Source organism: Anas acuta, chromosome 1, assembly GCF_963932015.1.
Source record: "Anas acuta chromosome 1, bAnaAcu1.1, whole genome shotgun sequence".
Lineage (NCBI taxonomy): Eukaryota > Metazoa > Chordata > Aves > Anseriformes > Anatidae > Anas > Anas acuta.
Window position 1 is genome coordinate 197,988,205 of NC_088979.1, and position 14,352 is coordinate 198,002,556.

Consider the following 14,352-nt stretch of genomic DNA (forward strand, 5'->3'; position numbering starts at 1 on the left):
GCTCATCCAACAGATAAACACCCGTGTGCTCTGATATTGCTACGTAGGATGCAGTCTAATACAAAAAAAGCTCATCTCTGAGCCCACACCCTGCAGGCTGGTATGGACAGTGTATCAGCAACAGTATTTGTTGTATTGCAAACCCGTGGAGATGTCAGGAGACAAGGTCTGGGGCTTGCTTGCAGGGAACTGTTCAAAACTGGAAGATTTGGAGCAACTAGGAAGCTCTTCTGGAGGTGAAAATGCTGAATTAACACACTGCATTTCTCTTTGCGTCGTCTCTGTGCCAAGGTGTCCCCTTCCCTTTCTTTTCCCTCCTCTGATCACATTCAAGTCATACATTGCCTGGTCCTCAAGGATAGCATCTTCTGTTAAAATAAACTAAAAGCAAGGTTTTAGTAGAAAAACGAACTGCTAAGGAGGCAGCAGGAGGTAGTAGGCTCTTTGATTGACCTTTTGTTCACTGAAGGCTGTTCATGGGCCTTTTTACTCACTGAAGGAGTGAATGAGGATGAGGGGGGGAAGGGGATCTTTACAGAGCATCAGTGCTCTAAAAGACATATCTGTTTGGGATCAATCATTACCTGCAGGGCAAGTCGTACTCACACGTGATAATTTAAAACATGCCTAGGCGAGGTGTTTGCACCCACACATCTCCAACAGTGCCAACCCCCTGGGGAAGATATGTCCTTAAGACACACCTTCAGAGGTCAGTCTTAGTGGCAGAAACATTACTTTGGAGGAAAACTGTGCCTTGCCATGGCAGGACTCAACCATCCAGAAGCTATAGCTTTTTTTTTTCAGCCCTGATGGGATGAGAGCGTTAGGGGAGAGCATCAGAAGAAAGAAGAAACGGGGCTCGGTACTCCAACTTCAAGAGATAAGACATCCATTTCCACCTAAGAGTCAAGTCTCCTTTCTTGGCTTCTCTAGTTTTTTCTCAGCTGCACACGGTGATCTGATCTGTAGCACCAGTTTTAGAGCTTGAAAGCATCTTCGTTGGGCTCTCTGTGTCCCCCCTAACCTGCCTCTAGCTCTCCCATTGCCTCTAGAATCAGAAAGACCATGGGCATCTCCCACCCTTTTTCTCCAAGCATAATCCTAAAAGCTAGGGGTTTTCTCTTTATTCAGATTTTTTTTTTTCTTAGCAAATAATGTGTGAAATCCAGGAAACTACAAACATTAACACCGCCTTACGTGTAAACCACTGAGAATTTCTGCAGCTTAGCAGAAGTGGTCATAAATGAGGGAGGGAAGGTTGGGTGGGAGGGGAGAGTAGGAATTTCCAGGCTCAAGTTTGTTCATTGCCACAATCCAGAGACAACAGCAGTGAAGAAGCAGACTAGATGACCATGATGATGATGCTCTCAAACCCCATCTGTTGGTCGGGATATTCCAAAATGCACAGTCTAAAGCAGGGACAGGACATACACATTTTGAAGCTAAGGCTTCAAAATTTCGCTGTTGTGTGCTTTTACCCTCGATAGACCAAGTATAAAAGACTTCTTACCCCACACAGGTGGTAAAACCCTCTGGCAAGAGCAACCCAACAGCCTCAGTGAAGTGCAGTGTTTAATTCTCTGGTAATTAAATTGTAAAATTTCACTTGATAACCCTGGTATCTGGGAGCCTACCACAGGATCTGGTTCATTTCACTGCACCAGAATGGGCTGGTTCAAGTCTCCGCTGTGCAAAAGGGAGGGGTGAGCTTTGATGAACTTTTCTGCAAGGTAAAATTAGAGGGGAGGAGGGAGTAGATTGTGTCTTTTCTGATATTTATCATTTCATCCCCACACATTGCCAGCACCAGAAACAAACCGAAAAAAAAATGCAACGGAAAAATAAGTCTGCCTTGGAAGAAACACAAGCAGAAAATTGTAGCGAGAAACCAGCTGAAATCAAGGCATTTATATAAAATGCATGCAAAAACCTTGCTTGTCTTCTAAGGGAGCTGGTAATGTTTTCCTATGATGTCATCCGAGATAGATTTCCATGCTTACTGTGTTTGCAAGTAAAACTGTAACCCACACTAAGCAGCTGAGCCTAGCTCGGGCGATCCCATTAGCAGGCAGTCAAAACCATGTTTTTATTAAATTGCTGAAGTAAACCAGCCACGTGTCTCCAGAAAGCTAACTGGGTTTGTCAGCGAGTTGGATGAGTCCGGAGAGGAGAATTGGGGTTGACGTGGGGCCAGAACCTGATCTTGCTGGCAGCAGAGGCAGAAGTCCTCCAGCATTACTGGGGGTGCAGCTGAGATGGGTATCTGGCACCTAGTTGGAGGTGGTTCAGGCAGGAATGCAGGGCCATTAAACTGGAATGCAGCTTGTGCTGGGCTGCAGAGCCTAATGTGACTCTGAGCTTCTATTTTTATGTTCCCTCCTGCCTTGATCTGTGGAAGCCCCAAAGCTAACCAAAGCCATCACTTTGAGGCATATCCTTCTCCCTGTACGTCCAGGGGCTAGCTCCCAGACTCAGTAAGCCCTGCCAAAGGATGCCTCTGAAATGCTCACTGTTTAAACACAGATTTGGTCCATAGCAGTTACGATCAGTCAGCAGTTCGTTCTTAGGTGCTAAATTAATTCTAAAGTTTCAGTCTCGTGTGAGTACACGTAACAAAATCCATCACTGCAGCTGAAAAAGAAGAGAATATGGAAAAATGGCTTCTGTCCTGCTAGAGAATGTCCTGCTAGATGTTGTCCTGCACATCCTCCAGGATGTCAAGACATGCTAGAAGTTCACCAGTGGCTTGCAGAACTTGGGTCATTTCTGTAGCAGCAGCTTCTGGGATGGATAGAATCCATCTCCCTCTATATTGGTGAAGACGTAGCTTCTACAAACTCTTCCTTGTGAAGGGAAAGGGCCCTTCAATCCTGGCGTGCCTTGGAAAAGCACATCACAAAGGAGTCACTGTCCTGTTGGGCTCAAGATCCACCGTCTTGGGCCAGTACCTTCCAAAATTCATGATAAACCAAAGCAAATTCTTTGGAGCCAGGTCTTCAGCAAGAATAAGCCTCTCTGTGGCTATATTGTCCATGTACATTTGTTCATTTTAACCAGCAGGTAGGAACATAACTCCACTCCATCCTGGAGACCCGTGCATGAAGCAGCAGCGCTGTAGCCTGTAGCTGTGAGATCTGCGTGTTCCAGCAGCTGCAGTAGCACCAGGCACGTCTCTGTTGTTCTAGGGGGATATTGGCACTGCCATAAGAGCCCAAAGGCATCTTTCAGTGCACACAAGCTTAGCAGTTAGTAAACAATTAACTCGAAGCTGAAGAATGAATGATGAACAAAGTCAGCCAAAGGACTTCTAACAAACGGACAGATAAATTGTTTAACTTACCACCAAAAATAAAATGACCTTAAAGAGAGCCTGGTACGGTTTGGTTGCTCTGAAAGATATACCACTATGTGGTGTTATCTGATTTTCTTTCACCAGAAGCTAGTGGCTAAGAAACTTAGGGTGAGCCTTTTTTTTCAGGCTCATAAACATTATCAGTGTTCTCATTCTTTGGCTGACTGAAGAGAATCCAAAAAGAACAGTTTTGGAAATGAGATAAAATGTGGGGCATCCCAAAATTCAGATATAGCTTGACAAAAATTTCCCCTGTGACAGCCAAACATCCATTTCTGCCATTTCTTCCCCGCGTTATCCTTTCTCTGAGATCAAATGAAGCATGCTGTGAAAATACTTTATCCCTTGCCACAATGTCACCACAAAACTATGGACTCTCATTGTAGAAGAATTTAATATGCAGTGTTTGTTGGAAATCCAAAACAACAGTGAGAGCTTGATTTACACATGTGAAAAGAAGAGCTGAGTTGGAGCCATCCTGCCAAGCAACACAAAGCACGGGCAAAATCAGTACTCGACGGCTCTGATTAGAGACAAATCACCTGCTCGTCACCAGCAGGAACAAAATAATCAGCGCGTTAATTTTGTCCAGCAAGTGAAAGATTGCTGTGTGATGTCACTTGGCCTTTTCCAAACAGCAAGAGATAGAGTGAACTTTCCCAGTTCCAGAGGCAAAATGAGATATTTACACAGGAGGAGCAACAGCCTAATTAAGAGCCTTTTTATTGCAGAACAAATAGCGATCCTCTCCGCTTTAGGGCATAATGAAGCACTGTCAAGTCAGTAATTTCATTGATGGAGTGGTTAAACTTGTGCTTCCTGTGGTGAAGGAATGACAGGCCAGTAACTTAAAAAAACACAAAGTAGGGCTTGATGTGAAATTTAGAGAAACTAATGAATGCTGGGGAGGAGGAAGCTGACAAATTGGTCCCTATCCTGGTTGATCGGAGAAGACCATCAGAACAGCCAAAAAGGTGAAAGAAACGTGAATTTCAAATAGGTTAAAGGGAGCCCAATTCACTTGCCTAAATCCTTGCCACGTGAAGCGTTAAAGATAAAGAGCATAGAAGGGTTAAAGGTAAGACTGGGGGTGGGGGTGGGCGACCCCTCTATCCGGAGTTACAACGCTGAATTGGTAATATTCAGACAGGATTTTGAGAGGTGCCATCAACCCTCACACTCACGGAGGGTGTTTGATTTGGCAGTGAGTTGCTTTCTGTTGTCAGAGGCATGGAGCACGTGTAGCACTCCTCTCATTGGCATGCCACGGGGTGTATGGAGAAAAGAATGGCCTTTCTCTAGCACACCCACAACCAGCTGGGGCCAGACACAGCGTATCGTGCTCGTGCCTAATTGGGCCTTTCTTAGAACAGCATCATTTCCTAAGACATTTGCAATCATCTTTGCACAGCAGACAGGGATAAAATATTTAAAATTTACAAGTGATGCAAGAGGAGCAGAAAACACTTCCAGGAAATGCTGGCTTAAAAGCTAGCGGAGTCTCAGTGGCATCGCTGTAATAAATTATTCACCGTGATTAGCTGGCTGTTAAGGACTACCTGCTGACTCCTTCTGCTCAACGGTTTTATTTCTCTTCCCTTGGCTGATCCTTCATGCTTTTTGGATTATGGACTCGGCTGTAAACTGAACCAGTCTTCAGGTCACGGCAGGTTCAGCTCGTTTTATAGTGCAGTAATTCAGTCTTGGTTTAGTGCTTGGGAATGCGGTGCACTGGAGGAGGGAGATCGACACAAAGTGAGGTTCCTCACCCTGCTGGTCCTTCTCGTGGAGGGCGTTGCTCACCCCATTTCCCTGTGTATCAACATCTAAGACCCAGACCTGTGGCAACCAAAGAGCACCCATAGTTTAAGGCTTTTCCCTGCTGAAACGTGTCCTCAGTAGCACCTTTTTGGAGGCTGCTTGCTTCGGTTTGGAGTGCCCGCCACCCAGCACCAGGCTTTTCTCCTTTTTGCTTTTTTTTTCTACTTGTCCTCAGCACCTCCCTCAGCCTTGCCACTGCACCCCTGTGTGCCAAAAAATTGCCAAGAGCACTGGGAGATGAATAAATCAGATTAGAGCACATGAGGCTGGAAAGCAGGATTTTGTCTCCAAGATGGAGAATTTCCATGGGGTTTGGCTGGACGTGGCACTAGGCTGTGATTTAGTGAATACTTCTGGCAGCAGTACCAGCTTCAGTGGCCTTCACCACTCTCCTATCCCATCCCAGCCCAGAGAAGGAAACTGCTCCAGCAAAGTGATCAGGGCTCAGCATAACCCAGCCAAAAAAGAGCAGCCACTTTTAACCTTGAGCGGTTCCCAGTCCCGTTCACCATCCAGCCCACAGTCAGCACCACCAGCACAGCTGTAGGAGCTGGGTATAAATCACAGTGGCCAGAGAAAGAAACTATCATTCACCTACACAATGACTTTGTGGAGAGAGACAAGGACTTCACAGCTCAGGACAAGACAGAAAGAGTTGGCTCCATGGAATTTGCCGTGGCTGAATCAGGATGAATTAACTATAAGGTACATAAGCACCACTTCTTCTCATATACAAGCTAGTAAAAGTTTGGTTCAGTGTCTCTCCCAAACAGGGCTGATCTCAGACAGCTAAGGAGGTTGTGACTAAGGAGACTGATTAGGTAAAGTGACTTCTAAAAACGTGCTAGCTAGTCATACAGCAGTCATGCTCAGTTTCCTTTATCTATGTAGATGGGTTCCTTGATCACCTATAATGCTTGTAAGCACTAACACATAGCCTGGGGCACTGCTGTCTTATAAGCAAGCCGGCACTATTTTGGGGTTTGGTGTATGAGTACGGTGGTGATACCATCAGGCTTAAAGTCCCAGGGTTTGCTGCAAGAATCCGCATTCACAAAATACAGGAGTACCCATCAAAGTAAAATCCACTTGCTCTAAGTGTCGTATTCACGTCTTAAAGGGTATTTCCCTACTAAAGCAGCCGCCAAGTCTTAAATGATTCTGCAGCGCACAGCAGGAGCTTCAACAAGATGTGAAGACAAATCACTCTGACAGCACGAGGTGAAACAAATTGGAGCTCAGCACCCTGGAGTTAGGGAAGAGATCTGGAGCGAGACCGAGGCTTCCTCCAGCACTCGTGCTTGGCTCTGAAGTGGCAGCAGGCTCCTCACCCTTCCCAAATGCTGACTCAGCTCACCAGGACTTGCTGCTCCAAAGGTCTGGACATCTCTATCACCAGGTGAAGCCAGGCAGGAGTTCAGTGGCTGCAAATCTGAGGCATCTTGAAGTGAGTGGCCTGGGCAGGAGGCTCAGAAGGTCACGCGTGGCAGCCCCTTGCCATGTGTATGGGATTCCTGCTGTTGTAGGACCCTATAAGCAGAAACCCTGCATGGCAGGTGTATTTTCAGGCACACAACCCGATAGGTTTGTTAATCATCATCCCATGACTGGGCATGGGGTGGGGATGGGTGTTCCTGTGTTTGGGTTCCAAGGTGGATGTGCTTTACAAAATGTTAGGGATTGGAAGGGACCTTGAAAGATCATCTAGCCCAATCCCTTAGTCCTCAATCATCTAGCCCAATCCCCTTTAGCTGGAGAAGGGATCTTCAGGTAAGAGAGTGGCATAAATCATTGGAGTGAGCCATAGCGGGCTCCTGGGCAATAGCTTGGGCATCCTTTACGCAAGACATAGAACAGTGTGTCAGAAAGTCACTTGGGTGTGCATGTAGAAGAGAAAAAAGGGAGGAAAAAAAATATAAGAATCGGTTAGAAAAGTTCTCTATAGATGTATTGATCAAGATGCACTCAGCGTGGTGACAGCAGCGCAACATCTAACAGCATCTGCCAAATGTATGTGCAGTGTAGGTGGATTTGGTCAGCTATAAGATCAAAGTCTGATCTCCCGGGGTGATTACAGCTATAGACACCAATATCAAGTGACGTGATGTAGGCAAATAATGTTTTGTCCAAATAACGGCTCTTCGCTCTGAGATCTGATGCTTTGCTGTCACTCAGAGCCAATAACCCACCTTGAAATTTAATAGGGAATCGTCTCTCCGGAATGGAAATGAAGGTGGAGTGGTGATCATATAGACCATGCCATTTCTGCTTGCTCAGGCCAGAATTGTTTGGTGGGGTGGTCCCATGAGAACAGCACGCAGCAAAAAGGATCCCGAGTTGGACCAGAAACGGTTTGGCCAAAAAAAAAAAAAAAAAAAAAGAGTCCCAAAGCCTGAGGGGAAGAAGTAATTAGATAGTGAGCTGGGATTGCTGACAGACCACCAAAAGTCCTGCTTAGCCAAACCGCTCCCTCCTTCCTTGGGGGAAGGGAGGACAGCGAGCCTCTGAGAAGATCATTGGTGGGGTTGTTTCCCCACATCAAACCACACAGGAAACCTTTTATTTTTTTGTTCCAGAAAAGAGAAAAAAAAAAAAAGAAATGCCCCAAACTACTAGAAGTACGGGAATGAAGGGAAGCATGGCAGGAGAGAGGGCTGTGTTACGGTGCAGCAGCGTCCTCATCTCCTGACCCGGGGGGCACCCCGAGCGCCGGGTCACACTAATCCACAGGTGACAGCCCATGGAAATCTGCTGGTAAATCTGCCAGCGAAACAAGATCCCGTTTGTTTGAGCCGAGGTGGTGGATCAAACCCTTCCTCATTCACTCCGGCTCGTTTGACAGAGGTATGATTGATGGCAGCAGGACTGGCTCGAGGCAGAACACAAATCCATGGCCGGAAACCGTGGCCCCGCTGAAATCGCTGGGACAAAAACTGCCATTGACTTGGCTGGAGCTGTGATTTCCACAGAGCTTCAAGCCAGAGAGGGACCGCTCAGAGCCTCCACCCTGACCTCCTGCATAACTCAGACCCTAGAATTGTGCTTGCTGCTTTGTTCGGAGGAGGGAATTACATTCCCGAGGAGGAATTTTTTGTGTTGCCGTTTGCTTTGTCTTTAAACTGGAGAAGGAAAAAAAAAAAAAGACTTGGGAGTTTGGAGCTTTACTCAAGCAAGCTGTGCGAAGAGGCTGCCATTGTTTAGTTTCATTGTTTAGGACCAGTTTTAGGACCAGGAAATCCTCCAGGGTTGGCTCTTGCCCATAGCGTAGGAGAGCAAAGGGTTGCATTTGAGCTGTTAGAAACGTGCCGGGTTATTTCCCTGCCTTTCCTAGAAGGGACTCAGAGTGCCCAGTCTAGGTGCTACGGTGGTGATTTAGAGGGACGATTGTTCCTTCTGCACAGGGTGACGTAACGAGGCATTAATCATCTATGAAGCCGAAAGACTTGAAGGACCAGGAGATGCCCTGTAGGTCGGTGAGTCCAGCAGCAGTCACAGCAGGTCATTCATTCCATGCTTACAAAGAGAAATCCAGGTCAAGGAGGCCTTTGGAGGTCTCTAGCCCAGCCTCCTGCTCAAATTTGGGCCAGCTTCCCAGATAAATCAGGTTACTCACGGCCCTAGTGTTTAACTGCTGGTTCCCACCGTGTCCCCACCAGTGCACAGTGCCCAGCCCAGCGCCAAATCCAGCTCTCTGGGCACAGCAGGCAGAAGACAGCATCAGGAAACCTGCCCCACCGTGAGGCAGAGAAGCCTGAGCATTGCTCCAGGTGTTATTATTTGGGCATTTTTCTTCAGGAAGCAGAATCCAGAGGGCACTGGGCACCAACCACCTTGGCTGCCCTTCGGCAACCCTCTCTGTCCCATCCCTGCCACCAGCTACCGACAAACTCTGCTCCCCACATCAGGGCATGAGGACCCAGCCAGAAACGCTCCCCTCTGCTCACTCAGCAAACACCTTCCCTCCTTCCTCAGGAGCCTTTGGCATTCTTCACATGCTCTCACACTGCCCCTACCTCCTGCTGGGTGCAAACTCCACCGCGCCAGCCCCACGGTCAATAAAAGTGGTAAAAAACCCTCTTCAGGCTCACGAGGCTGGAGTGGATGCAGATCCCCGGGCCTCCTCTCCTCCAGGCTCAGCTTAATTAGGGAGCAGCTAGCAAACCACAAAAGGAGCTTGCGTCTGAAGGGCTTTGACTGCAGCTCTTTGCAACCAGTCGCAAACATCTGGTGCCTGGCGAGCCTGCCGGCCTCTTGGAAGGGTTTTGGAACCAGAATATCCCTGTAGCTTGCACCTGAATTCCCCCCAACGCACCCTGGAGGGCTCAGGTCCCTCCTCTGGCTCCTTCTCCAAGCTGCCAGCTTTGAAAAAAAAAAAAGAAAAAAGAAAAAAAAAACTATTTCTGGTAATGCTTTCCCCATTGTAGCCTTCCCAAAGCATCAGAAATGTCACGCGTGGTCTGATAGGGAACATTTATTCCCCAGGCTGCCCCTCGGATGTTTGCAGGTTGAGAAGCAGTCTTGCAAAATGGAGCGATAGCTCTGGTTCCAGTTGTATTGTCAAGATGAATCAGAGCCCTCCGCGCAATCTCTGACTCAGAGGAAGAGGGAGAAAGGGCGATTCTCTTCTTCTCTTTTAGGAGCCCCTTTCCCATTCTCTTGTGTGCAGCTGTGCTCAAAAGCCCGTCTTGGGGAGGCTTCCTTAAGCATCCAGCGAGGACCGAATGAGCTCATGCGCAGCCTGTAATGATGGCAACTACCAGAAATTGTTCCCATCTGAGAGCTGCCCGCTGCTGCTCCATCCAAAGCGGGCTGCTGACCTCAGAAGAGATCCCAGGGGGTGAAATACCACATCACAGCGGCTCGCCCCGCCACAAGCCCCACTAATTGCCCCCTTGCCTGCAGGCTCCGAGTGAGAGCAGCCTCTAAAGGGCCGGGGAGCTGTGCTCTCAGGGACATGCTGTGGTACCGAGGGGCTTTCTCCTTAAGCCTCATTCCCAGCATGGTTAGGGACATGCTGTCCCTGTCCCTGCTGCGAGGTGCCTTTGGGCTGAGGAAGCCCAGACCTGTGGTTTTCCATCTCAACGTTCGGGTCCCTCCGCCCCTGACACAACCCCAGGAAAGCCAATAGAGATCTTCCCACCCACGGGGGCAAAATCTACTAAAAAAGACAGCCAAATGTCACAAAACCAGACCCCTTCTCTGTGGGAAGAGGCAAACCTGCCATGAATTTGGATGCTTTGGCTCAAACTAAGCCCAAAACGGGCTCTCCAAAACCTGCATGCCTCCGTTGTCGCCACATTTCCACAAGACTGCTGAAATTGTGACCAGCTCCCTGCTGCAGCTCTTATTCCCCCGTGAAGGCTGCGAGCAGCAGCGTGGTAAAAGGATCGTGATGGGTAAAAATTACGCTTCCATTTAAGACCCACTCACGGCAGCTCGTGCAGCTGGCACCCAATTAATGGCATCCGCTGGAAACCATGCGGAAGCCGAGCCACTGGCGAAGGGAACAGCTCGTTTCCACGAGGGGGTCTGGCTGGAGGGAGGAATCAGGCGTTTTCCTCCTGTGGGGTTGTGCTTTCTTGGGGGCAGTTGCCTTCGTGTAGGTGGGATTCCTCCCGCAGAGGAAGGGTGAGATCTCTCGGATCAACCCGGGCAAAAAGGAGGGGGAGGCTGGATAATATTTGGGCAGCAAAGGGAGAGCACAGTTAGGTGTAGGTGTTGAATGCCATTTGGGGCACTGCTGGGTATCCAAGGCGTCTGTGTGGGGCTGGCACACGCGGCACCGGCCCTACAGGGGTCCTGCTCTCCCCTGGGATAGCAATGGGGGCCTTTTGGGGCACCCCAGGGCACGAGAAATGGTCCTGGGCGCCTGCGCTTGGCCATCTGACAGCTCCCCCAGAGCTGCACATGTTTGGACAGTTGGAGTTAATCAGCGAAGGGAAACGGAGCTGCAGCTAACTAGCTGAGCACCGGGAGGTTTGTTAGAGGACAAAACAGGACAGGGTGAGGGCACGAGAGCCACACGGAGGAGGCTGAGGGTAGGAAATCCCCAAATCCCCACGTCTCCCTGCACAGCGCATCCCAGGAGAGCGGCTCATGGAAAAAGGGGTTTCCAGTTCCCATTGCGCCACGCCAGAGTGACAGCAGGGGACGCAGGGACAGGGGGGAGAATTTCTGCAGGGTGTGAACTGCTGGGTTTTGAGCCGCTTATGGGTTCCACGTGTCCCAGACACGTCCCCTCCGCGTGCTGTGCAGCCCCATTCCCCCTCTGCGGTCCGCACGGGCATCTGGAAGCGCAGAGGGATGTTTGGGAGGCCCACGTGGCGGTCTCCTGCTTGACCCCTGTTGTTGTCAGCGGGAGTTTGGGCCCCAAACTTCCTTTTGGAGCCTTTGAAGCTCGGCTGAAGCTCACTGAGGGCTCGGAGGGGAGACAGGCTTCACATTCAGCTCGCAAGTTCCCAGCTTAACCCTTTCACCCCAAGCCCGTCCTATCTCGGCAGGGAATATAATAGGGATTTCTGTGCTCCGTTCGGGCCTCGTGGCTTTTACGCAGGGATTCATTTTTCCACGGGAGGAATCCATCAGCCCTCCAAGGGTGTAAAACCCAGCCCTTCGAGCTCCCCGTCCCCCTTGGCTCCCTTCCTTTCTTTGCCCTCCCACCACGGGAACAACCCCGGGGACACCGAGCAACTGCGCGCCCTGGGGGGGGACACCGAAATTTAGCACAGTGGGGCTGTCCACTCGTAGAAAGAAATTTAAAAAAAAGCAAAATACAGAAAGACAACTCTTGGAAGCTCCCACAAACACAACTATTTTCAACGCTCGTGCCCCCAGTGAAGAGAAAACGCCCGGGTCCCCGCTGTGACGTGCTTTATTTTCAAGCTCTTGCCTCCCCTAGGAGCTTCATCGGTGCAAAACCAAATCACGCCTCCTGTTTACTTATCTCGGGAGCGCTGACACTGGCAAGAGGCTTATCTTGGCGTGGCAGGAGCCAGCTCCTTCCTTGGGGGTCGGGCAGGAAAACTCCACAGGAGCTGCCTGGAGTGGCAGAGGGAGCATAAATCAGGGAGAGCTCTGCTGCCTCGGCTCCTGGCCGAGGGAACCAGCCCCGAGCCTCCCTCTTTGCTCGGGGCAGCGTTGGTTTTGTCTGTATCTTATTTTGAGGTGCCAGCAGCTGGGGTCAAAGCCGGGCTGGGGACCCAGCACCCCAATATTAACCCGCACCCCGACACCGACCCGCACCCCAAGCAGCTGCCCTACAAAGCGAGGCTGCCTTCGCCCCTCCGAGCTCTTCTCTGCCCTGTGGGGTCGGCCCAGCTGCCCACCCTCGAAGGGAAAAAATCAAAACTGAAATAGAAATGCAATATTAAAAGCAAAAGGCACCGAATCCCGGCTTTCCGTCCTATTTTTTTTGCGGGTGGAAAGCGCGCGGGGAGAGCCGGAGCCGGCTCCATCCCTGCCTCCCTGCGGGGAACGGGGATGGGGAAGGGGAAAAGGGCTCGGGGAAGGGGCTCGGGGAAAGGGAAAAGGAAAAAAAAAAGGATCGGGAAAGGGGAAGGGGAAAGGGGCCGGGCCGGGCGGAGCGGGGCGGAGCGGGGCAGCCCCCGGCGCGGCTCCGGGAGGGAGCGGAGGGCAGGGACGCGGGCAGGGCTTGCGAGGAGGAGCCTCACCCCCTGCTTCTCCCCCGCAGATTTTCCAATGGAGGCAGCTGGAGAACCTCTATTTCCGCGAGAAGAAGTTCTCGGTGGAGGTGCACGATCCGCGCAGGTGAGAGCCGAGCCGTGCCGAGCCGTGCCGGGCTCTCCGTGGTGGTTTTTTTTGGGGGGGAGGGGGGCTCGCTTCCAGCCGGGGGCTGCTCCTTCTTTTCTCGGGCTTTGGAGCTGCTCTCGCCCTTGTGTGCCTCCCTGCTTTCCCCTCCTAGCGGGATTTTTTTCCTTCCCTCCGCTTTGGCACCCCCATCCCGCTGGGAGCTGTGCGCCCCGTTTCGCACCCACGCCGCTTTGGATGTAAATATTCAGCTGTTTGACGGACAGGAATGGCACCGGACCAGGGGCAGGCTGGATGAAAGCCCATCGGTCTGTTCAACAAGGAGTTTTGTGTTTGTTTTTTTTTCATATTTTAGAGACTTAACGTGGGACAGAGCGAGCTGAAGGGGCCGTGCTGCATCTAAAACCTGCACCCCCTTGCTCATCTGCGTTACTGCGGGCACTGCCCAGCGTGTGCACTGCTCCCTAAGCTCTTCCCACTCAAATCCATCTCCTCCTTGCACAGTAAACGTGAACGCAGCTGATAGAAACCCGCTCCCTTCCCCGGGCCGATTTGATGGGCTGCTGGCAGCAGCGTGTTTTGCTGATCAGTCAGCTGTGATCCTGTTTCACCTGTTTCCCGTGCCGATCTGTGTACTAATCCCTGGGCTTTTTCTTGGGGAAATTTTGCATGCAGCTTCTCCCTGCGTCTGCCCTGCTCGCAGCAGGGTCACGCCGACACAGCGGTGCCTGTGTCCCCAGGTAGGTTTTATCAAAGCGAAAACCGAGCGGAGCAGCTGATACCAGGCTACAGCTCCGGGTCAGCAGAGCCTCAGAGCATCTGCTTGATATTAAGCATGGAAATAGTCGCATGAAATCCAGCAGAGCCAATTCCCAACGTTGGGAACACTCCGGGAGCTCTTCCAGCAGCAGGAGCCGGGGCAGGGGGCGTTCATTTCCTCCACCAAACCTTCGTCAGAAATGTGGGCTGGGAGCAGCCAGCTGCAAGAAGCCCCCAAACGCCCAGGCTGGCTGGCAGCTTGCTGGAAGCAGAGATTGCAAGGAGGAGAAAGCAAATAGCTCCGGGACGCTCGAGGCGTGATGATATTTGCCACTCGGGGTCACGTGTGAAACGTGACCACCCAGAGGAGCTTCTCTTTCCAACCCTGTGTCGTTCGTGTTCAGAGGGTAGGAATTCCTGACGCTGGAGAGCTGCTGGGTTTTATTCCACTGGTGCTGTTCCTCTGAATTAACACCGGGAAGACAAAACCCTGTCCAGCATGGGTTGTTCTCAGCCTGGTGCTTCCCCTCTGCAATCAGCGTGGTTGAATTTTGCAGCCTGAGAGCACCACCGCTGGGCTCATACGGGCACTCTGGCACGTTATCAGTGGCTTTTTCTCTCTCTAAAGCAGCCTGGCAATGTGGTGGGAGCAC

At 50.7% G+C, this 14,352-nt stretch overlaps 1 protein-coding gene across 9 annotated transcripts in view; it reads left to right on the forward strand.

The window, feature by feature from the left end:
- The window catches only part of FRMD4A (FERM domain containing 4A), a 346,642-nt gene that overhangs the window by 298,570 nt on the left and 33,720 nt on the right, over positions 1-14,352 (forward strand). For all 9 annotated transcript variants that reach the window (XM_068670002.1, XM_068670003.1, XM_068669998.1 and 6 more), the window contains one exon: positions 12,864-12,940. In XM_068670002.1, the coding sequence (XP_068526103.1) occupies positions 12,864-12,940 (77 nt within the window). The remainder of the gene's footprint in view (positions 1-12,863; positions 12,941-14,352) is intronic.